This window comes from Podarcis liolepis, assembly GCF_965112155.1.
Source record: "Podarcis liolepis genome assembly, chromosome: 3".
NCBI classification, from domain to species: Eukaryota; Metazoa; Chordata; class Lepidosauria; order Squamata; family Lacertidae; genus Podarcis; species Podarcis liolepis.
Genome location: NC_139557.1, coordinates 70469041 through 70494743, shown reverse-complemented (window position 1 = coordinate 70494743; position 25703 = coordinate 70469041). Strand labels below are relative to the sequence as shown.

At 44.5% G+C, this 25703-nt stretch overlaps 1 protein-coding gene and 1 long non-coding RNA gene across 5 annotated transcripts in view; one reads left to right on the top strand and one right to left on the bottom strand.

Moving 5' to 3' along the window:
• The window catches only part of SYNJ2 (synaptojanin 2), a 57564-nt gene that overhangs the window by 23524 nt on the left and 8337 nt on the right, over positions 1-25703 (bottom strand). For all 4 annotated transcript variants that reach the window (XR_014524376.1, XM_083496402.1, XM_083496401.1 and 1 more), the window contains exons 3-7: positions 17172-17442; positions 13546-13771; positions 5759-5842; positions 4283-4344; positions 2683-2779 (exon numbers count right to left, since the gene is read on the bottom strand). Coding sequence is in view for 3 of the 4 variants with exons in the window: in XM_083496402.1 (XP_083352528.1) it covers positions 2683-2779; positions 4283-4344; positions 5759-5842; positions 13546-13771; positions 17172-17442 (740 nt within the window). In the remaining variant the exon portion in view is untranslated. The remainder of the gene's footprint in view (positions 1-2682; positions 2780-4282; positions 4345-5758; positions 5843-13545; positions 13772-17171; positions 17443-25703) is intronic.
• Positions 4-8872, top strand: LOC310703895. Its single transcript, XR_014524440.1, has 3 exons — positions 4-2111; positions 4126-4318; positions 8745-8872. It is a non-coding gene; the product is annotated as an uncharacterized lncRNA (long non-coding RNA).

Sequence of the window (25703 nt, the reverse complement as noted above, 5' to 3'; positions counted from 1 at the left end):
CAAAGGAAAAGGACAGAGAGAAAAACCTTTTTGCAGAAAAATATACCGTATATGATAATATGCACTGAACTGCTATTGAACCATTTATACCTAATCATGATGCTAAGTTGTAAATTCAATAATATTCACTGCATATTTTAAAATTCAATTCCCTTAGGTGTTTTTTGTTGTTGTTTCACTAATCAGTACCGCTCAATTTATAACCAAAACTAAGGCCTCAGTTAGACTGTGTGGGCCTGTGTCCCACACATCATGTGTCTGCCACATGATGTCACATAAAGTATTAGTATGTAGTTGTGTGTTGTCAGAATACAGCTTCATGCCAATATGTATTTTGTACTCACAACCTAAATGCCCATTCCAAAGTCTCTCCTATGGATTGGGAGATATGACAGAGAGTAAAAATTACACCTGCAAAAGGGCATGAAATAATGCAAAAAATAAAAATAAAGTTGTGATCCAGTTCACTATACCAGCTTGAAAGTATGAATAATAGCACATACTCAGGGTGCAATCCTGTGCTGAAGATATCTGAAGTGAGAGGCCATAGAATTCAAAGGAAGCTCTGCTACCTTATAGCAAGAATGCAAGATTTGCTGCTGCCCCCCCAAAAAAATACCAGCAGAAAACACTCCAGGTGCTCTGTCAGAAAGCCACATGAGGCCAAGTGATTATACTGTACATTTATTTAGTGTTTCTATCCTGCCTTTTAAGCTGCATTGCATATAGGGAGAGGTATAGGTGCAAACGTTTCAGATTGCGATATTAAACATAGCTGCATTCTTGCTTCCTGTGTTTGCTCACTTAGAACTATTATCAAGCTCATTTCAAAGTTCAAATGGCCAAGTTCCAAAATAAATTCAGAAGAAGAGGCACTTCAGGCACTGACGGTGTTAAGAACGGCTTATAACTAGAGGAGAGTCATGCTTCCACAGTCTGTTACTGCCTTTGGATCTGTTTCTTTGGTAACTGCCCACACTTCAGTGTCTATTTACAGACAGCTGCATTAGGGAGCATACTTGGGAATGATATCAGACTAAACCATTACTATCTCAGCATGAATCATTGTTCAAAGTATTGTGCCCAATTGTGCAGCTGGGCTACTCATTAACATCACAGAGAAATGACAAATTATCATCCCTAACAGGAATTACAGGTGATACTGAGAGGGAGGATAGAACCTAGCAGGGGAACAATACTGACAATGAACTTCAATGCACAGTGGGAGTTTGTGAGGGAGAAGAAGTGGAACCACCTGAGGGCTCAGTCCATGCTGATGCCTCAACTTCCCCTCCCCATGGGGTAGAAAGTAGAGACTGTAGTGCCTGTATAAATTTTATGAAATGAATGAATGAATGAACGAATGAGGGTTTGGCCAGCATCAGTTGTAGTGGCTGGAGCAGAGTGCCCCGTCTTGATCAACAGGCGTTGATCTTTGATCAACTTGCTTGTGAGGAACATTGTCTCCCCCTTGGAGAAGGAGGGAGATACAGCTCAGACACAGCAAAGCATCACACATTTTTGCAAACCACTTAGAGGTTTTATTACAATCAAGTGGTATATCAAAACATATCAATTGTTAAATATATATTTTTGAATAAAAGGAGGGGGACTTCAGGTCCACCTGGGGTTCCAATTTGGGTCCAAGAAACCATTTATTCTAAACTGTGCCCACCTGTCAATTAGGTGACATCACAGTGATGGGCAGGTAATGTCACGTGGTGGGTAACAGTGGAGGCTTGGTTTGGCTGTTGCCCTAGTTCACTGTGGGAAGCCAGCATGGACAATGATCACATTGAACACATCCTGCTCTGTGTGAGTCTGTGAGAGAGTCTCCTGCAGGGAATGCCTCTGCATACCAGAAGCCTGCAGAAAGCAGGATTGAACTCCCCGTGCAACAGCTGCTGTGTGGGGAGTTGAAATCTGTTCATTATCTCCCTGCACCTGCCAACTCTTAACAGTTGGGCAAAACTACCTATGGGTCAAAGTTTGCCTGCAGGGTGGAAGGAGATAAAAGATCTGGCTTGCCAGGTCAAAAAGGTTCCTCAGGCCTGCCACAGGGCAAGGGGGCTGTTGGGTGGGAAGATTAGAGACAATTGCAGTAGTTAACTGTATGTGTTCCTCTTTCTTTTCTCAGTGACAAGTATGGTTGGAATTTCAAAGGCATACTGCTATTTAATTTTTAAAATATTTAAAATACCAATAATATGATCTGGCAAACTCTGCTTTAAATGGAAATATCCTTCCTTTGGAAATGTTGATGATTTTCAAAAGAACTGATTTTTTAAATATTTTATTTAACAGAATTTATCATCAGCAGTTATATAAAATATAGCATGTGTGTTAAAATTACCTATAAAACCCAGGTGTTAAAAATCAAGCTAATTCAATGTTTTCCAAAATAAAATCAGCAATTTAAAAAGCATAAATTGTAAAATAAAATAGCATATTAAAATACATGTAAAATTTACATGTCTGTATAGGCTTAATTAACCAAGAATGGTTTGGTTTATCAGTTTAACTGATGTGCTTACAATGACATTTACAATTGACATTGTGATGGTAACTGCAAAGGCCAGATAAGAATGTCTTTTTAGCAAACATTCATACATACAAACTTTATGAAGTCTCCCAAGAATCCCAGTTATACTAAACAAACATGTCTTTGCTCTTTGTTTTTACCTTGAAAGCCCTGTTGAGGACGTCCTCTCCTCCTTTGCTTCCTAACAGGTTAACAATCACTTGTTTACCATATTGTTCTTTCATGAGCATTATATGCCTGCAAAAGTAGAAACAGATTGCTTTGGTTTCATAAATATTTGACATGCTCTCGGATGGAATCTACCCTAGTAGATTGTGAAAATGCTTTTTTAAAAAATCGTTTTGAAAAATGCATTGAATTTGCTATAGCTCACAGTTGCCATCTGGCGTCACAATTGTATATTGCACTTTTCAACACATTCAAAACATTTTATTTGCAGCTGTATAGCTGAGTCTTATAACTCTTCTTAAAGCACATGATGAGGAGCAGGGACAGCCTTAAAAACACACACAACTTTCTCTGAGAAGCATTACAATGGACTGATTCCCTCCTATATCACCTAAGTTGCTCTACCTGTGGGTCTTCATCTATTTCAATAGCCGTTCACCACTCTTTGCACACAGCCTTCTGCCATTTACCTGGCTTTAGTAGTTCCTAATAGGTTGTGCAAATGCAACAACAGCTTATTATACAGGTGGGGGTGGGGGAAATCTACTTGTCTTCAAAACCAACTGTGCAATAAAGGTAGCAAATGCACAGTTAACTCTTTTTTTTTTTGGTGGCAGATCAAGATATCTTCCTTCAAGGTATTACTAGTGCTACAAAATATCCCACCTTTCTAGCACACAAACTGAATTCCCCTCCCTATCCCTGAAAATGAGATTCTTCCCTCAACTGAAGCATCCAGCGCTGTTTGAAGTGTTACAAGGAAAAAACCTAAAATCCTTATTTTATTCCAGCTGGGGAGTGGGATGGGTGGGGTTGCAAGCATATGTGTGCAAACTATACAAGTGCTTGATATGCATGCTGTGTGTGCTGTATGTGTTCATAGTGACGAGTTGCATGTGCGCCAGCTCCAGCCAAACCCAAAACCTACTTCTCATCTGGCCCCACCTGTCACTAGTATGTGTCCCTTTGGGAGATGAGGGTTAGGCTAAAAAAAGGTTTCCTAACCCCAGACCTAAACTCTGATTAAGACAATAATTTCAATAAGCCTAGTAGCGTTACCGTCTTCAGATGTAGCAGCCACAATGCAGACAGCTTCTTTTTCTCCTTAGCAAAACCCCTGACATTTGTCCCTGCTCCACAGCCAGATGCTGGCATAATGACCAGCAGGAGTTCCTGAGCAAGAGGGAAGTGGACAGCAGCATGCTGACCCCACAGCCAGTATTTGATCCCTTATATATGGTTAGCTCAGCTGGTTAGAGCGTGGTGCTGATGACGCCATGGTTGCAGGTTTGATCCCCATATGGGCCAGCTGCATATTCCTGCATTGCAGGGGCTTGGGCTACCCGATCCACAGGATCCCTTCCAACTCTACAATTCTACGATTCTATGGTTAAGTGTTATGTCTGCATTTGTAGGGATTCAACCAAAAGGCTTCTCATAAAAAGGTGAGTTTTGAAGCGGGATTTGAAAGAAGAAAGATGTGACACCATGAAGATGTTCTGGGAAACCCTGGAATGCAAACAGTAACATCTGATTTTACTCAGTTATCAGCAGCGTCGCAATTAAACCTACTTGTCAAAAGCAGGAGCATTAGCTTCCAGGCCTCTGGTGAGTTTTAGATGATGGGAGCCAACCTAAGTGGATAACAATGAAAATAATAGAAAGCAATAGTTTTAAACATGAGTCACTAGATGTCTCCCTTTTTCATTCAAAGAAAATGTTCCTTTATTATCTCTTAGCAACCACACTGCCACCCCCATATGGCACTCAAAGCACAAATTACACATTTTATTAGCAAACAACACTGACAAATGAATGCAAAATCATATTAACACCCAGTGAATGGCCATGGTTTCACCTTGCCCAGAATCCTCTATCTAACTGATCCTCCAGTTGTCAAAGTGAGTTTCCTTTGGGCCACCAATGAATATAACAGGCATAGCTGCTGAGGGAAACACCACTGTATTCATTGCATTCTTGAATCTGTCCCTAACTCACATTCCAGAGCTCATGTAAGCATCTATTCTGTACATACACAGATATAACTGCTGTCTTAAAGCCCAGACCATGCCTGAACCACTGCAATTAAAAAATAAACAAGCAGAAAGTGTTGTCTTTAGCTAGCCAGGTTCAATTGTTTTAAAGGAGAAATAATCAGCTTATAAATAGTATTTGAGCTTACAAAAACAAACAGGTCCAGTTTTGAATAATCAATATTTTTTTAAAATATACATATTAAGTTTCAGGTTAACAGCTTTTTTGTATAAACCAGACCATATGATCTTCCAGAGTGATATAGAGATGGAGCCATTCATGATTCAAATATAGGAGTTATTCTCTAAAAACAGTTTTGATGCAATCTGTAGGCACCCATTTCAGGTTGTGGCTGACAAAACTGCTTTTGGTGCCTCCCTTTGTTATAGCCAATAGTGCTAGACAGTGGCCTTTATAAGAAGCACTGAATCACAGCACACAAGTTTTGTTTTTTTAAAAAACACAACCTCAAATCTCAGCACCTTGAATATTAATGTCTCCAATGTTGGCATAGCAACTTTCAAAGTTACCTTAACCACAGCATCAGGCCTCTTTGACATCTCAGGGGCTGTAAGATAGATCACGTCTCTCTCTACAAGGTCAGAGACAGAGCACCAATAACTGGAGAGGGAGATGGGTACTTCCTCCCTGCAACTGGACCCTTGGATGTCCTGGCCCAGTTGATGCCAAAACTCTAACCATTAGTAGGGCCAAAAGGAGGTATGCCAAGGGAGGACCAGGAAGCAGCTTAGATTCAAAGACATCACATCCAGAACCAGGGGGAAAGACAGACATGTTCAGCAGCCCCTCAAACTCTTTACTTTCTTCCCATTATTCCCAGTGGGAAGGAAGCTCTTAAATAATAACTAATCAAAGTGCAAGAAAGGATGGATAACATTCCTCTGTTCTTGCTTCTGCCTTGATGCTTGGTAGGGCATTGGATATGGTGGTTAAACTGCCTTCAATCCCTCCTCTTGCCTTGAGATTGCAGCCGTAGTGATTTTTGCTACTTACCTGTAGCCCAGGTTGCTCCCAAAATAGTGGAACTGAGCCTCTGATTTGAACAAAGGAAGAAACATCATTGTCCAAATAGATAGTCTACAGAAACAAAAGAGATAAAGCATATTCAGATCAATGCATTTTTTGGGCCATTTCTCAACTATGTGTATGACTATATTGATTGAAATGCAAAGCTAGATATCACTTCAGCTTGAATGTGAGGTATCTTCAGGTTTTGGTTTTTTTAAAAAATGGCAAAAATACATGGGAAATAAGACATCTATTTGGACCAAAGAAAAGAATATGTGCTATTTAGACAACTGGACAAATTTGAACAGCTAACTTGCTGTTGATATGACAAGTATGAATCTGGGATGGCCAGTCTTTCAACATTAGGGTTTATGTATGTTTAATAGTTGGATGAATGAGAAAGCTTTGGCTGAGGAAGATTTTCAAATCCTTGCAGACTGCAATACAGGAATTTCACTGGCTGCAATGCCCTCTTATATGCAAATACTAAAGATACATGAGTCCTAAGGTTAAAAGGCTAGTTATTCTAAAATTTAATATAGATTATTATTTTTAAAAATATTAGCTACCCCTGATACATACATGCAGGCAGGCACAATCTCTCACGCTCCCCCGCCCCATCCCAGGAAATGTCACACATATTAGGACCACTCTTGGGTAGTGGTAAGTGGATGTATTAGCCTCACTTACAACACTTACTAATTTTTGTTAATCACACATTGTGCCTTGGCAACATGTTAAGTAACAAAAAGTCTGAGGACCATCAGGGAAACAAAATAGTTGGGCTGACTAACTTGGTATTCATCTCCTTTCGCAAGATGAATTCACTATTTTCCTTCCCCTCCCTAACCACTTTTATTTTTGTGATGATCTGTAAAAAAATTTTTTATCTCAGAACAAACAGTATCACCAATACTTATTTATTTACCGCATTTATCCCCTGCCCTTCCTCCAGGGAGTTCAGGGAGTATACACACTTCTCCATGTTATTCTAACAACAACCCTGTAAGGTAGGTTACGGCTGAGAGATTCTGACAGATCCAAGGTCACTTGGCGGCCTTCACCACACTGGTTGGATGGCTGTGAGTGCCTGTGTCTTTGCCTCCCCCAGTACCCATATCCAATTTTAGGCCAGCTAAAAGCAGAGATGAAGGCACGGCCCTGGAAAGAATAGAACAATGGCAATCTTAACAGCGTTGGCCTATATTTAGCAATTAAATCCTGGCCCGTTTCCACCTGCGATATATAATAGTGGTGTCATTGTTCATCACAAAGAGCTTTCAGCAAAGAAAGGGTATCAGACAAGTCATCCAAGAGCCTTCTTTTATAAGCACGCTGCATTGCTCAGGATGAAGGCAGACAGCTGGATCAGCACCAATGCCCACAGTGGAAATGTGAACACAAGGACCATCACTGGTTTGAACAGTGTAACTGCACTTAATTAATGGACTTCATGAATATGGTGGGTGCCAGAGTGCTCATGATGGGCAAGTCCCATCCCATCAAGGGAATTTTCTATTTCATTCCTTTTAATAAGGATACTATGAGAAAATGCCCAGGACCACACACAGGTTTGTGCTCTGTTCTGACCACTGAAGCAGCTCCAAATATTACAACGGCTGCTGTAATCCTGGCGGCTGCTGAAGCAGCATTTCCCCACAGCAGATCTGTAACATGTGCACATCATGCAAAAATGAACACCTGTCTTTTGCACACTTTAAATGCCATTTTTAAAAGTGATGGGAAAGGTAGAAATGGCTAAATCAAACTGAACAAACTAAATGCCTTAAGTGGAGGCAGAGGGGGAGAAAGGGAGGGAAATATGAATTAATTTATATTTCTCTGTAAGAAATCCCACAAAGAGAATCCCATTCTTCCCCTGTATCATATGCCACAGAAGGAAAACTTTAGGCTCTTTCTGGAGATATGAAAAAGAATGTGCAAGAATCTACCAATGGATCTGGAAGCTGCTTGCCTTAGGAGGCTGCTAGGTCTATTTGCTCAGTATTGTCAACACTATCTAGCAGGTGCTCTCCAGGGTTTTCAGACAAGAGAGCCAGTGTGGTGTAGTGGTTAAGAGCGGTAGTCTCGTAATCTGGGGAACCGGGTTCGCGTCTCCGCTCCTCCAAATGCAGCTGCTGGGTGACCTTGGGCTAGTCACACTTCTTTGAAGTCTCTCAGCCCCACTCACCTCACATCGAGTGTTTGTTGTGGGGGAGGAAGGGAAAGGAGAATGTTAGCTGCTTTGAGACTCCTTTGGGTAGTGATAACGCAGGATATCAAATCCAAAACTCCAAGAGTCTTTCCCAGCAAATCCTACCTAGAGATGCCAGAGATGGAACCTGGGTCTTTCAGCATGCAAACCAAGTGCCCTACTGCAGTACCCTGAGTGGGAAAATGGCACTCTTCCCCAGCAGCGTAGCTAGCCGCTCGGGTGCCTGGTGCAGGGGCATGTCCTGGAGCCGGGGGTGGGATGATCTGCCTATGGGGGTGGGGTGAGCCTCTCCAACGCCTCCCCCTCAGCTGAGGGAGAGGCAGTAGGCAGATGCAAGCCCCGTGCTGCCGTTTCAGGCAGCGTAGAATCTGCAGGTGCCTAAGCCACCACGTCACTCCTAAATAATGTCGTGAGCCCATTTTTAAAAAACCTCATTTTGTCACCCCCCCTCATTGATGACACCCAGGGCAGACCACACCCCCAGCACCCCCTTCCTCTGCCACTGCTCTTCCCTCTTCCCTCTCCCCCCCCCACCCCCAGCAGCCCCAATTTCATATGACCTGCACACTGGTTGTCAAATGCCTCCCCACTCTAACTTCTTTCAGTTCTCAGTCTTGCAGTTTTGTGTGTTCCTGCTAGTTTTATCAGGCTTGTAAACTAAAATGGCCAAATAAGTTAAAACATTAAGTGTTGGCTTCAGTTTAGAAAGCAAAAAGACTTGAAATTGGTTTGTTTTCTTTTCTTTGCCTCTTGCAGTGAGTCATTTCCAGCCACCAAAAAAAAAGGGGGGGGGGGAGATGACTCATAGCCAAGCTGAAATGCCAGAAGGCTAACTCAGTGGGAGACAAAGGAATACCATTTATGTATAAAAGAGCTGCCTGGAGATAAAGCTAATTGTTTCTTTCTCTCCTGAAACCAGGGGAAAATGTCAGAACTAATGCAATGTAAAGGGGTCAGAGAGCCTTCCCTCAGCATCCAGGTTCCTGGGGTGCCATTTATTCATGAAAGAGAAGAGCCAGCATGTCATTATGAAGCAAGTGGAAACAATTTTTTCTCCACTGAATTAGAAGCAGCCAAGTTATTACTTCATCACTGATTATCCAGTAGTCTGCTAAGAAAGCAGGAGAGATTTTCCTCCTAGGCTTGTGCATTCCAAACTGGACTGGATTTCAGCCATTCTGAGGTGCAGCCCTGTTTGGAAAGAGTGCAGCGGCTGCGAGTGATGCATATATAAGTGAATGAGAAAGAGGCTGGCGGGGGGGAGGTGGTGACTTCACCCAATGCCTCTTTTGCTAGTTCCAGAGAGAACGATTCTCGCTAACTCTATCTAGCTTCCTTCTCTCAGCTTAATATTTAGGGCATGTTTTGGGTGTGTTTTAAGCCAGAATGCCAACTATCGCTACCACATGGATACATGCCACTTTCCAATATCAGCATTAGAAAAAGAGTTTCTGCAGACTCTTTAGGTGACCTGATAAGACTGATAAGGGTGACCCATACCTTTCCCAGATCTACGTTTACAAGAGGATAACAAGTGCAGATTTATTTTTCTTCTGGGTCTGCATAAATAACAATCTCATACCTATCAACTATCACTCTCTGCCAAGGAAGTGGGGCAAGCAGTAATGTGAGCATACCCTAATAGTCACTGCCCCATGTGCAGATGAGAGCTTCACTAGTAGAGGTTCTGGGGAGAGTCAAAGGATGGGAAACAAAAAAGTAAACAAAAAAGTTAATGCAAAAACAATGTAAATATGTGGCTAGAAATGGGGGGGGGGGAATGACCTCACTGCATTTTAATCTGTTTATATGAATACCCCCCTAGACAATATGGAGCCAATTATCATGTTTTGACAGCCTAGTTCCAGAATGACCACATGATTAAGTCCCCAGTTACAAGAGATTCAATAGCTTCACTTCTTCCAAAATTTAAGTCATGTCATTCCTGTAGCAGCGATCCAGGTTAAAAATGGTGCTCATTACTATTTCTAAAGTAATATTTATATTCCATATTAAAGTGACTGAATGAAGTTCCATGGAACAAAAATACAGAGCTCCATTATTCACTCAAGTGCACTGAGCAGCAAAGGCATAATCACTCCTTTTTCTCCATGCCCTTTTTCCAGTTTCAAATATCTCCGAACATAAATATAAGGATAAATTGAATCTATAAAGGAAGCAATGCTTTCCAGCAGTGGTGGGGAACCTCTGGCCTGCAGACCTTATTAAGACTGGCAGGCCTATGCATTTGGCCTGCAAGGCCATTTTGGTCAAGCCGTGCCCACCTGCCCTACATATATATGGCATCAGGTGTGGAGCAGGTTAAGATGCAGCTCTATGCTGATTGCAAAGCCTTGTGCCCTTGCAAGTGTGTCTGTGAAGTGTCAGTGTTTGCAAAGGTACAGAGTTTTGTAGGCTCTGCCAATAAGCTGATTGGCAGAGCTTGAAAACAGTATGCCTTTCCCCACATGATTTGATTTCAAACCATGTGGGCAAAGGAAAATGCTTCAGGTGATGTCATGGTGACATCAGGTAAATGACAGGTGAATGGTCCACATGGGACAGGTCACTGCAGCATCCAGTCCCCCACCCCACCCCACAGCAAACTGGGAATGATTCTCCATCCCTGCTCGACAATCATTCTCAAGCTTCAGCAAACAATTGCTAATTCTTTTGGTCTGTCCTCAATTGTCCAACATTGAGCTTCTTTGCATGGCCTTGGCTTCAACTATTACGAGAGAGGGAGAAAAATGCAACTGATAGCTGCCAACAGCCTTATCCTTCATGAGGATGCTTAGCCCTCAAGGCTGATACAATGGCGAGTTGGACAATGAACATGAGAAATCCCTTGCAGAAATCCAACGCTTCTATACAATTTTTAACCCCTGAAGAGAAGTGCAGGTGTTCTTGCAATGTGACAATAGTGATGCCTGACAGTATGCAAGCTATATTTCAGTCACTGTATCCCAGGCAACAGGAGCCTTAACGCTGAAAATCATTGTCAGCTCCCTTCCTCCTACTCTGCTCCAGGCCTCAAATTATCTTAGCATCATGTAAACAGTGTTTTTATTTGACTTGTGTTATTTGAACATTAGCATGCACAGAAGAAATCATGTTCGCTACATAACTAAAAAAAGAGAGAAAATAATAATGCCGAGAACCCCATAATATTACCAAGGCTGAGAGCCAGGCAGGTGTAGAGGTTAGAGTGTTGGACTAGGACCTGAGAGACCAGGGGCTGAATCTGCACTCGGGCATGAAGCTCACTGGGTGACCTTGGGGGAGCCGCAATGTCTCAGCCCAGCCTACCTCACAGGGCTGTTGCAAGGATAAAATAGGGAGGGGAAAGAACCATGTATGTCAGCTTGAGCTCCTGGGGGGAAAGGTGGGATACAGATGTAGGGAATAATAAATAACTAAAACTGTCTGGAAAAAATAAAAGCTACTGCAATGTACATGCAGCCTGCAACCCATAAGTCAGGCACTAGTAGAACAAGATTCCATGCGCTCTTTTTCCTTTTTGCAAAATGATTAAGTATGTTGTATGAATATAGGTACAGTTTGCCTTTTATATGCAAGTATTTGAATAAAAAGCTGTTTATGATGCCAGTAAGGTCTATAAAATCAGCACGTTTTGATTAAAGTTATCACCTGTCCTTTTGAGTAGAGAGACATACAAAACGACATGTTAGCTCCTCATCCATCATAACAAGAAAGCCATTCCTCACAAAAGAATGTATTTCTTGGCCATTAGAAATAAAATGGTATGGTGCTGCCAGTCCTTTCTGTTCTGCTTTCTTGCAATGTTTGTTGAAAGGCTTTTCATAGGCCACAAGACCAACAAACATAGGTGCCATTTGGATCTCAAGGTTGTGGGTTTAAGCATTGCAGGGGCTTGGACTAGATGACCCTCACGGTCCCCTCCAACTCTACAATTCTATGATTCTATTATAATTCTTCAGTTTCCATAATGATGCTAAGGAAATGTCCATTATCCTTCCCAGTTTTCCTCTTTAAGACAGTAGGTGCGTGAGCATCACTCGACAGCTTCATTTTTAGTGGGTAGCATTTCAATCCTGGATCAGCAAACACTACCCCTTGCCAGAGTTACCCAACAGTGCGTTTTCTCTTACGTAGCCCCCCCAAAAAACAACTATCCATCTTCTAGCACATTGCATACCACAGCATCATTTCTTATGCAGATGGTATCTCAATAGCTAGATACCAAAAGGAACATTTGGACAGAGCTTAAGTATAAGCTAACTAGAGATCTGTCCTCCCTGACACGCTACCCCAGTTTGGATGCAATGAAAATCTCTAGTTAGTCTAAACAGGAAGTGTCTGTTTCTAATCCTCTCCTCATGGCCACGCCAGAGGAGGGAAGAAGAGAAGAGGTTTGCTACTGCTCATGCATGTACTGTTAAAACATGGTTTGGTATTATTATGTGCAAAATAGGCCTCTCAGTTACACTGTGAAAACAAGGCCCCAACAGCAAAGTATTTCAAATCATTAGCTTAATGAGACAGATTATAATGATGGTGGTGGTGATGATAATTCCTTCTTTAGCTGTAAGAGGAAATAATGCTGCCAAAGAATTAGATATATGTATAGAAGGCAGAGCCATCAATACTTCTTAGCCAGCATGCTAACCCCCAATGCTCAGGGGTGTGACTAAAGATAGGCTTACACTTTTGCCCTCTTGCACTGTGCTGTCACTGAAGAATGCAGGGATCCAGTCACAGGAAAAAGGGTTAGTTGAACCAACTGCCTGGTAGTTATGGTATCATGGTGACAAACATTACACTCTTGATGACAGGAATTCATGATTTATTTTTGTTTTAAAGCAGAAGAAAGGATAACGGAGAAGAGATTGACACAAAAGCAATATATGATCATTTCAAAATCCAACCCTGCTCCATAATTTTTTTAAAAATAAATTGCCTTTTACGATACCATAAGAAAATGGTTAAAATATGTCATAAAATACGCTTTACATTTTGGGGTGGATTGGTGTTAGTGTCCTTGTGAACACAAATAAACTCACATTTCCCTTTACCTGTGCATGAGATGTTTGGTATGGACTATTAAAGCTTCAGGAAAGAATCTCTGATTAGAAACTAGTCCAGCCTACAATCCTTATGGAGAAAGTGTGTGATAATGAACAAGAAGAATTTATTTTGCTTCTATTCTTCCCCACTCAGGGATTTTTTTTAATGTACTGAAAAATCACACTCCCACCCCCCAACCGCAGAATACACAAGTTCTCAACTGTAAATCAAATGTGGGGAGGGGGGGAATGCAAGCTCCAAGCCAAACAAATTGAAGAGGAGGGAATGGAGTGGGTGTATTCTTCTGTAGACATGTGTAATGAACAAAAAGGAAAAAAGCAGAGTTAATGAACATACTGTGGGCGGTTAGACACTACTTCTGAAAAGCGCTTGCTAGCTTCTCTCATGTCACTTGTCACTGTGAAAGATGTCATCCTGATCCCTCAACTGCCACCCCACTTTGTGTAAATGCAATCAATTATTTAGAGACATGGGATCCAGTCCTTACCTGCTCCGTCTCAGCAAAGTTAGAAACGTGGCCATCATCATTGACTCCTCGTATGTGAAACCGGGCACCAGCTCTCTCACAGCTGATCCGGGAGATGAGACAGGCCTTTGCCTTCTTGTGAGAAGCGTACAGAGTGCGAATGTCCACCACACCACAGATCACTTTTAACAGCCAATCAGAGCAATTCACCTGGTAGTGTTTAAAGGGGACATGCAGTAGCTGGTTCCTGCAAGATTCAATAATAATCACTCACTAGGTGTACTATATATTATTAACAAAGCTAACTTTAAAGTATTATCCCTTGGCAAGGTTTATTTGAGTTCAAGCCACTGGAAGGATTCCAGTCTTGCTTGCTTCTTGCCAGAAAGCCAATATTACAGTGAAGATAAACCTTGGGAAATATTCTGTTAAGGTAGCAACTCATAGAACCACAGACATTTTAATAGGAGGATTTCACAGTTCAGGTTGTGACCTGAAAAACTGCAGTGCAGGTTCAATAGTTTTTAGTCATGAAATCCTTGTTTGCAATCAAATCTGGAAAAAATAAAGGTAGTGCAACTTTACCACACAATATAGGTAATAATACTTTTGTGACACCAAAGTATTATTACCTATATTGTGTAGTAAAGCTGCATAGCTTGTGACCAACCAAGCTGAATTCAGCCCATCAGATATTTTGGCCTTGAAATATCCTGTTTTTACTGTTGTAGTCAGGCAGAATCTCCCCATGCCCTGGGCTTACAATTACTATATTAATACATGTAATCTTCCGGGATCATAAATATTAAAAAACTTTGGGCTGTATCCAGTTGTGGTTTTACCTTAATGGAAATGACTTCTGCTCTTGCAGATGGATGCACCCAGTTTTTGCCAACCCCTCTAACACACTTAAAGGTAAAGGTAAAGGGACCCCTGACCATTAGGTCCAGTCGTGACCAACTCTGGGGTTGCAGTGCTAATCTCGCTTTATTGGCCGAGGGAGCCGGCGTACAGCTTCCAGGTCATGTGGCCAGCATGACTAAGCCGCTTCTGGCGAATCAGAGCAACGCACGGAAACGCTGTTTACCTTCCCGCCGGAGCAGTACCTATTTATCTACTTGCACTTTGTCGTGCTTTTGAACTGCTAGGTTGGCAGGAGCAGGGACTGAACAACAGGAGCTCACCCTGTTGCGGGGATTCGAACCGCCAACCTTCTGATCGGCAAGTCCTAGGCTCTGTGGTTTAACCCACAGCACCACCCGCGTCCCAAGATCTAACATACTTACATCTCCCTAAAAGCTGCTCCTCAGGATCATGGGATCCTCCAGAACAGAATGGGACAAATCAGTAGGAAAGGCAGTAAAAACTGGGTGTCTGGCCTTGCAGGAACAGAAGTACATTTTGCTAAGACAAACAAAAGATAAAACTCAAAAAGTCTACAGCTACTACTGAAAGGAAATATAACCAGTAAAGGCAATATAGTGACTTCTGCATGTGACTGTATTTAATATTCCATACTGTTTGTCTGGCAATATGAATATATATTATCAGTCAGACTAATTCATTAAATACAATTTCCTTTGACTAAAGTCAGCAGTTTTCTGTGAAAGTATATTCTGTACTGATATCACTCTTGCAAGCCATTTGCATCCCAAAATGCCACCACATGATGCAGATAGTGGACACAATCCAGGTAAAAGTTACATGCTTTTAAGAAGTCCCACTGATTTCAATTAAGTATATAACTTAAATCTCTCCCATTTAAACCAGTGGGACTTTTGGCCAAATTGTGTCAAATGCATTTAGGAGAACTAAGTCAAGAAAAATTACACAAAAACTGTTTTGAATATATTTAGGTCTATTAATCAACCTGCCAAAAGTTGATTAGATGAGCCCTGATGGAACAGACTGGACTTCCCCACCCTTGTACCCTCCAGGTGTTTTGGACTCACCTCAGCACCAGCCAGCATGTGCAAAAGCATGGGATGATGGGAGTTGCAGTCCAAAATATCTAGAGAGCACCAGATTGGGAAACGCTGGATCAGACCAAATAGCTATCTTGCCCAGGATCCTGCTTCCCACAGCAGTCCTACTGGGTCTCAGAGAAGCCCAGAAGTGGGTCATGGAAACACCAGAATCGGTACACCTCTGAACCCAGTTGCTGGGGATCACAAATGGGAGAGTGCTCTTGGGTTCATGGTTTCATTGCAGGCTTCCCATTGGCATTTGGTTGTCCAATGTGAGAATGCGATGCTGGACGTGATAGCTCTTTGGTCTGATGCAGCAGAGCTGTCCTGATGCTCTTATTGGCATAATGGAACCCTGAAGGCCACATGGAGAGTGCCATATACAGAAGTAATTATGATGGTGCATTCAGCTGTCATGACTAGTTCCCAGGAGAATGTTCACTCGATCTATTGCCCACCTTCACTTTGTGACTATGTGTCAAGCATAACTGGTCAAGAAACATAATAGCTAAGTATCCCAAAAGTCTTTAACAAGTTCAGAACTGCAGTATCATCTACAGTACACGCACAACAACAACAACAACAACAACAACAACAACAACAACAACAAAGCTTTGGCCAAAATAGCTTGGTGCCGGGGTATTTAAAACTTAGTTAGATAAATAATTCATGTAGGCTTACATTGACATAGGCCTGCCCCATCATCCCAATTCAATTATTTTTCACTGGGCTTTGTATTTACCTTCAATGGGCTGCAAGAGGAGCATCATGCACAGAAGCAGCTGCTATCTTTCATTTTGCTTGGTATCATTATCACTGCATACATTATGCAGAAGTTGCCATTTATTATTTAAAATGTTGAAAATAAAATGTATTGATCTTCTCTATTTAACAAATAAATAAATAAATTTGCACACTGTACAAGTTGCAGGTACTTGGGATTTGCTTAAAGTGAGGTGCAAACATTCAGAAATGGTTGCTTCACAAATATTTAGGCATCCAGGATTGGTTCACATACACAGCAGGGCCCAAGGGCAAATCTCAGGCTCACAAACTCTGATTTACATGAAAGGTTCCATTCACCAAGGGGAGGGGAAGCATGTGAGCCTGCAATTCACTATTGTGCCCTGCCGCTTACAGAGCCAATGTGGTGTAGTGATTAACGTGTTGGACTAGGACCTGGGAGAACAGGTTTCAAATCCCCACCCGGCCATGAAGTTCACTTGGTGGCCTTGGGCCAGTCATTGCCTCTTGGTCTAACTTTCCTCATAGGGTTGTAATGGGGATTAAATGATGAGGGGGAAGAAACATCTACAACACCTTGAGTTCCCTGGAGAAAAAAGTGGGATGTAAATGCAATAATAAATTTAACAACCCAGCACACCTGAGCTATGTGTGAACCAGCACTTAAAGCCTTGTATACATTGGCAATCCAATCCAATAAAGGTTTCACTAAGTTTACTGGGAATTATTCCCATATGTATTATATTTAGAAATATGACATTTTTCCTTCCACAAAAGGACACTCTCTAGCTATAATAGCAATGCATTTATTGCTATGCTTTAGAAGATCCCAAAAAGATTCCAGTCCTTCATGAAGCAGAAATCCACATGGATTTGAAGTCTAGGACATATTAGCTAAGGACTGATCAAATATAGGATGTAACATATTGCACTTACCAGAAGAAAGAGTTTGCAGTTCCATAGTTGTTATCACCCTGTTTTTGGGCTCGGACAGTGATATCAAAGTTTGACCCTGCATTTGGCCAAGAAAAATAAAACACCCCTGAATTAAGAATTTTCTTCAAGGCAGAAACACGATCTTCCTCCTTAGTTTCTTCCTGGAGAGGACAGAATTCTGTTGTCGTGATTCTGTAAACTTCAGCATCAAGTATTTTCCCCACTGATGCACAGCCTGTCACAAGGACCAGAAAATGTAGGGTGGTGTTGCCTAGAAAATGACAGGCACATTAGAATTACATGGGAATACAAATGCTTATTCCATTCTAGACCTTTTCTGTAAAGGCAGCCTGTCAATACAGTGGTACCTCAGGTTACAGACGCTTCAGGTTACAGACGCTTCAGGTTACAGACTCTGCTAACCCATAAATAGTACCTCGGGTTAAGAACTTTGCTTCAGGATGAGAATAGAAATCATGCGGCGGCAGCATGGCAGCAGCGGGAGGCCCCATTAGCTAAAGTGGTACCTCAGGTTAAGAACAGTTTCAGGTTAAGAACAGACCTCCAGAACAAATTAAGTTCTTAACCCGAGGTACCACTGTATCTCATAAATATGTTTTGTTTTTGTTTGTTTTTTTCCAGAAGGTGACAATGTCAAGTTGATACCAGATTAAATACATTGGTCTGGGACTAATTGTAGGTATGGCAGAAACCTATGTTGGCATGATTAAACGTATAAATCTGTGAAAGGAAAACATTTCTCACATAGAACATACAAGTGTGAAAAGAAATAGTGCATTAACTGCCAACTCAGCCAGCCTCATTGCTGTACAAGGAGAAAATCTAGTCTAAGGGCATGATCTCATCAGCTGCCCCCCCCCCCCGCAAGCTGGGGAACATCTGGGGCAGGAAAGGAGTACTTTGTGGAAAAGGTACTCATTCCCTCCACAGCATCCATCATAATATCTGAAAATATATGGCAGGAGAAACATTGCTCTTAACAAGTTGGCCACCTGGAATGACAAGCAAGAGCACTTATTTGTGACTGAATCCACTCTCAGGAGACATCCACGACTGCTGTTTCAAGCGGCAAGCTCATAAAAGTCAATCTGTGAGCAATTCTATTAGGTACTTAAGCTTTGGTTCAAGTCAGTTTTACTCCTAACAGTGAGTCTGTGAGTCAATCACAATGCTATGTCTAAAATACAATTTCATAGCTAAATAAAACATTTTATAAAAAAAATAACAAGCAAAGAACTAACCAACATAGCTGGTCAAAGAGGCATGACAACATTCAGATATTTTGCCACTTGCTTGATAATAAATGTGAAAGGCCTCTCAAGGGAAATGCTCATAAAGGATGCTAAGGGTCAATCAGAAAAATGTCTTGTAACGGGATGCATTATTTAAGACATATAGAAAACAAAGGTAGTCCAGATCTTGATAGACTCCCAACTCTAATCAGCTCCAGCCAGCACAGACAATGGGCAGGAATTATGGAAGCTGTAGTCCAACACTAACTGCTGGTTATATTGGAGTAAAATAAGAATGACTATTCTTCTTTTGATGAGGCACTAAACAGAAAATAAGAGGTCTGTTGTCAGTCAGCCATAGCTTCAAAAGCAAAAAAAAAAGGCGCTTCCACAAGAAAGGTTGAAAATGCAAATTTAAGTCCACCAAGTAAACCCACAGCTTATTCCCCACTGGACAGCTCATTTTGAATATTTATGCCATAATTCCAGCTGTGCTTAGCACCTTCAAATTTGCATTGCTGACTGTTTCAATAACCAAGAAAAGCTTCCTGTATTTTTTTAAAAAAATCCAAACCAAAATGAACTGTTGTTTCTGCTCGTTATATAAATTTCTCCTTAAGAGTATTTGAAGTTAGTGTAACATTTAAAAACTATCTTCCGACAAAGGCAGAGAAAACATATGCATTACAGCAATAAAGAAGGAGCAGCCCCCGGGACAGGGATGGAAAACCTTCATCAGCCCAAGGGCCACATTCTCTCATGGGCAACCTTCCAGGGGCTGCATGCCAGTGGGCCAAACGTGGCCTGTGAGGGGTTCAAATTTAGCTGTTTTTCTCAAACCACACCCACATACCCCATCCTTGAAGTCATATGTAACATCAGCTGTAATATGTAACACACAGCTGCCAATGCACAACAGGAACTTTAAAGTACGCTTCCGATTGTGCATCGTCACAATCATAATCTCCAAAGCAACTTTAGTTGCCCTGGAGAGTTTTCAACATAGGGATACTCAAGGTGGTCACAGAGGAATATGTGCCGAATGGGCCCCATTTAAGCAGACCTGTACATGGGGGGGAGGAGAACAAAGCGCATGCTGTTCAACGGGATGAGTGAACTAGTTTTATATTTTATTTTCATCCTGACTGTAGCTAACTTCCTTGAATAATTTTTCAGGGTACGAGGCTACCTCACGGGGAGGTATAATGAAAAATAAAGGTAATAACTTTCTCCCTCATCACAAAGTTCTGCATTATTCTTGAGACCCCTGGTATGACACACAGCCCAAAGGATTAGTTAACCCTGTCTTCCCAAAGCCCTTCATCACCATGGAAACCTTGGGCGCAAGGACCCTCTGAATGTTCTCCTATATATTGAGAGTATGCTGGCCTCAGAACCCTCTTCAGGCTCTAAACCAAATAGCAGTGAGCTTCATGGGCCCTGAATGCTGGTCTGCAGCATGAAACATCTGGACTGGCCATGCTCGGTATGAATGCTGAGAGCCTAGTGTTTTGCCACATGCAATATAGGAAGCTGCCTTGCACTAATTCAGACCACCTTGCTCATTAACATGTGGGGTGGTCAGAAGATCGATTTAAATGTGCTGGTAGATCTCATGATGTTATTATCAGTCAATCTGTTTGCATGCTACCTTTCCAAAGTTAAAAAAAAATGTTCAAGGCGGCTTACAACAGTTTATTTTATCATAAAACTTGTTATTCTTTATCAAATAATCCCAAAAGAGTACAATGCAGGCAAAATACAATAAAATAATACAATCAGTCAATAAGCAACACAGCAGTAAACAAAAATCCCCAGCCGTGTGCTGCTGTTGGGCTTCTCCTGATCCTCCTCCCCCCAGTCATTTTTGGGGGGGAGGGGCACAGGGAAAACACAGGGAGAAACCGCATTGCACAAGTGGAAATCTTTGCAGAGGGTTTCCATTGATGGGGTGTGTTAAGTGAATGCTGCTCACATAATCTGTGTTTCTATGCAATTTGATCATGAATCTTACAAATCTACACACTAATAATGCTATTCGGATACCACCTTCTTGTTATTTACGCAATTATTTATGAAATTTCTATCCTACCCTTTCTCCCAAATGAGCCCAGGGCAACAAACATCAAGAAGTTAAAATAATACAGTTCAAAATGAAATAAAAATGTATCTGCAACAGTTAAAAACAATTTTAAAACCACCTAAAAAAGTTCCCAACTGTTAAGTCGTGGGTTGACATAGCAGCCGGCACAGCGATTTCTTCAAGTAGCTCTTTATTAAGGTAAGCTGGAATAGAACTGAGAGCGAACAGCTCAGCCGGCCTGTATTTATAGGGAGCCGGCTGTCAACATTGTAACCACAACAGCCCGGAGTTCCCGCCTAAAATAACTGCCGCGGACCTGAGTGAAAACTATCTACAGACCTGAGTGAAAACTATATACAGTATCCCCCTGTTGGCCCAGGGTGAAACTACACTACATAACACCCCTCCCCACCGAGATAAGGCGTTAGTTACAATCGTAATGGTTTCCTTATATACAGCACTACGCGTAATGGTTCAATTAAGCACAAAAGCATATCGGTTACATTTCCCATACTTAGACCAACAGTGATACCTGTCCAACAACATAGTCCTTTAAATAAGTTGGGCGCTTGGAAACTCTGCCAGACCGCCGGGGACTGGTAGCCAAGTCCGGAGGGCCACACAGTTCTCGCTGAGGCTGTGGTGCGACCCTAGGTGGCGTTGGGACCAACTCCCCTGGATCCGCTGCTGTGGGTGGAGCCTCCGCAAGTGGAGTGGTCTGAGTCTGTTCTGAAACGGCTTGGTTCGGCTCCACGCTGGCAGTTTGCGAGGGAGGTGTAGGTGGGGCCTCGCCATCTGTACGTGTCTCTTCTGGAGCCGCAAGCGCAGTTGGGGGCACCTCGGTAGTGTCCAAGTCCCCAACCCTGCGCCTAAGCTGGTCTATGTGCCGTCGCCACAAGCGTCCGTCTTCGAGTGCCACCTGGTACGAGCGAGGTCCAGTGACTCCCACTACTGTGGCTGGCACCCAAGGGATGTCCCCCACATAGTTCCGGGCAAAGACCTGGTTTCCTGGGACAAATGACCGTGGTGCGTTGGCACAGCCTGGGGGTTCAGCCACGGCAAAGTCTGGGTGTAGCCGGTCGAGCGGTGACCTGAGGCGGCGGCCCATAAGCAGTTCAGCAGGACTCCTCCCTGTGGCCGCATGAGGGGTGATGTGTTGCACGAACAAGTATTCGGCGACCCGCTCATGCTATTCTCCCCGGTCCAGGCGCGCCAGTGCCTCTTTTGTCGAGCGCACCATTCTTTCCGCTTGCCCGTTGCTGGATGGATGAAAGGGTGCCGTTAGGGCATGGCGGATGCCCAGTCCCAAAAGATACCGCTCAAACGTGCCTGACGTGAACTGCGGTCCGTTGTCAGAGACAAGGACATCAGGACACCCATGCGTTGCAAACAGGCCTCGCAGCACCCGGATGACAGCTTCGGTAGTGGTGGAGGGCATCAGGGCGACCTCCAGCCATTTGGAATAGGCGTCCACCACTACCATAAAGGTCCGGCCGTGAAAGGGGCCAGCCAGATCGATGTGCACCCTCGACCAGGGTGTCTTTGGCATCTCCCAGGTGTGTCCCTTAGCTGCCGGTGGTGCAGGCCTCGACTCCTGGCACGCTTGACAGGCGGACACCCAGGCAGTGATGGCATCGTCCATATTAGGCCACCAGACGTAACACCGAGCCAACGCCTTCATTTTGACAATTCCCGGGTGGCCAACGTGCAGAGCCTCCAGGACGCGCTGACGGAGTCCCTGGGGAATCATGACGCGGTCTCCCCACAGCAGGCAGCCGCGATGAGCTGAGAGTTCATGTTGTCTGGTTGCGAAGGGCTGGAACTCCGATGCAAAAGGCCCTTGTGGCCACCCCCTCCACACCCAGTTGAGCACCCGGCTGATGGTGCGATCCTGGGCAGATGCGGAGGCCACAGTGGCAGCCGATACAGGCGCTGCCGGAAGATCCTCAATCAGAAGGAGCGATGAAGCTGGAGCCGGGTCTTCCACAAATGCTGGAAGAGGGCAACGGCTGAGGGCGTCGGCATGGCCCATCGATTTCCCCGGGCGATGGATGAGCCGGTAGTGGTAGGCAGCCAGGAAAACAGTCCATCGCAGCATGCGTGGTGAGAGGACCGGTGGAGTTGGACGATCACCGGCGAGGAGGCCCAGGAGTGGCTTGTGGTCAGTGATGAGGTCAAAAACCCTGCCATAGAGGTATTCATGGAACCTCTTCACTCCAGCCACAAGTGCCAATGCCTCCTTGTCGAGCTGGCTGTAATTCCGTTCCGTTGGAGATAGTGTCCTGGAAAAGTAGGCGAGCGGTGCTTCTCTTCCATCTGGAAAACGGTGACTAAGGACAGCACCGATGCCAAAAGGTGAGGCGTCGCAGGCAAGGACCAGCGGCCTGGATTCACTGTACTGTACCAGCACACTGTCTGAAGAAAGGAGAGCCTTGACCGCGTTGAAGGCTGCCGTCTCCCGATGACCCCAGGCCCAAGGCGTCTTAGTGCTAAGGAGTCGGTGAAGAGGCTCAGCCACTGTGGCTTTGTGGGGCAGGAACATGTTATAAAAGTTCAGCAGCCCCAGGAATGCCTGCAACTCCGTTTTGTTCTTTGGGGTGGGGGCCTGCTGGATAGCGCGGATCTTGGATGTGGTTGGATGAAGACCGGAGGCATCGATAAGATAGCCCAGGAACTCTACCTGTGGAACGGCGATCTGGCACTTGTCCCTCTTTACCTTGAGCCCGGCCTCCTGGAACCTGGTCAGCACGGCACGGAGGCGCTCGAACAGCTGATGGTGTGAGTCTGCAGACACCAAGACGTCATCAAAATATGGAACCACGCCCGGAAGCCCTTGCAGGAGACGCTCCATAAGGCTTTGGAAGATGCCAGGAGCCACACTCACCCCGAACTGCAACCGGCGGCAACGGAAAGCCCCCCGGTGGGTGACGATCGTCTGGGCTTCAGCAGTGGCATCATCGACTGGCAGTTGTTGATAGGCTTGGGCAAGGTCCAGCTTAGCGAAGACCTTACCCTCACCCAGGGAATGCAGCAGGTGTTGGACAACAGGAACCGGATAAGCGTGCTGCTGAAGTGCCTTGTTGATCGTGCACTTGTAGTCAGCGCAGATTCTCACCGACCCATCTGGCTTGACAGGCGTGACGATGGGGGTTTCCCACTTTGCGTGGTCAACCGGCTCCAAAACTCCTTGGGCGATCAGTTTGTCCAGTTGTTCGTCCACCTTAGCCTTGAGAGCAAAGGGAACCCGGCGTGGCTTTAGCTTGATGGGGGCGACTTGTGGATCAAGGCTAAAGGAGATGGGCGTACCTGTATATTGGCCCAAGGTGCCGTCAAAAAACCTCGGCAAAGTCTTTGACCAGACCCTCAGTCTCTGCGTTAGAGATGCAGTTGATGCCGGTGACTTCCAGGCCGAGGGCATCAAACCAGTCTAGCCCTAGGAGGCTTGGCCGCTGACCTTCGACCACCACCAACCGGAGCAGGCCCGAAAAATCCTTGAAGGCGATCCGGAACCGGCCAACGCCCACCACGGGAATGTCGTTTCCCTGGTAGTCTCTCAGGTGTACGCGGTGAGAGTCGAGTTGCCTTTTGGACACTCTGGGTACCAGTCTTTTGATGGTGCTCCATGACACGATGGACAGGGCAGACCCGGTGTCGATCTCCATGTCACATGGAGCTCCTTCAATGAGCACCGTGACGTTCAGCTTGCGTCGCGTAGGCGAGTCGGTTTGGCCAATCGTGGTTCCAGACGGGCAGCGGCAGTTGGTGAGAGCAAAACAACTTTCCTTGGCAGACTGGAGTGAAGACTTGGACTTGCGAGTCGATGAAGGGGGGGTGTCAGACGGAGCCGATCGGCAGACCTTAGCGATGTGGCCCCTTCTGGAACACTTCCTACAGATGGCGTCTCTGAATCGACACTTGGCACGGGAATGGTTGCCTCCGCAGCCAGCACATTCCGGTTGGCCCTTGGACTTCTGTTGGAACTTCCTGCGCTCCCGCTTTGTCTGGTGCACGTCATCGTCTTCACTGGAGGATGCCTCATCACTGCTGGCCTCTTCATGATGCACCGGAACTGGCTCCCTAGCAAGACGCGGGCTGCTGGACTTGCGGATCTCCTGGGCGGAGCGTTCAGCAGCTTCTGAGGCCACAGCCTCCTCAATGGCTTTCTGTAGCGTGAGGTCTGGCTTGGCTAGGAGGCGCCGTTGCAGATGGATGTCCCGGACCCCGCAGACGATTCGATCCATCAGGGCATCGTCTAAGTCTCGGAACTCACAGTGCATTGCAGCCTGTCGCAGGGCGGTGGTGTAGTTGTTGATTGACTCCCCCTCTGCCTGGTTCCGGTGGTAGAACGCATGGCGGGCAGCAATCTTGGACGGCTTTGGTGCGTAGTGGTTGCGGAGCTTCTCTTGGATCGTGTCCCATGGTGTTGCCTGGACTGCTTCAGGCGCAACCAACGCTCGGGCCGTCTCAAACACCTCAGGCCCACAGAGGCTGAGGAATAGGCCCCGCTTCCGCTCCTGTGATACTTCTGTCAGCTCGTTGGCTTGGAGGTAGCAGTCGAACCGAGCGAGGTAGGAGTCCCATGATTCAGAGGCTGGCGCAAAAGGCGGTAGAGGCACAAGTGAAGCCATGATTCCGATGCCGGCGTGAAGGGCGATGGATGGAACACAGTGCTCTAGCCAGAACAGTCAGTTCTGAATTGGTTCTGCCCAGTGATTTCGCTCAGTGATTCAGCTCAGTGATTCAGCTCAGTTCAGAGGCTGGCCGCATCTGGCTGTGCTCTGATGTCCATCCATCCCATCCTCGTCGCCAGTGTTAAGTCGTGGGTTGACATAGCAGCCGGCACAGCGATTTCTTCAAGTAGCTCTTTATTAAGGTAAGCTGGAATAGAACTGAGAGCGAACAGCTCAGCCGGCCTGTATTTATAGGGAGCCGGCTGTCAACATTGTAACCACAACAGCCCGGAGTTCCCGCCTAAAATAACTGCCGCGGACCTGAGTGAAAACTATCTACAGACCTGAGTGAAAACTATATACAGTATCCCCCTGTTGGCCCAGGGTGAAACTACACTACATAACACCAACTAATTAAAAAAAATCATCTAACACATTTCAAAACATTTGGAACATCTTACATTTAATGCTGTACATGTCTCCTACACTGTCATGCTATGTGCCAATATAAATTCAGACTAGAATT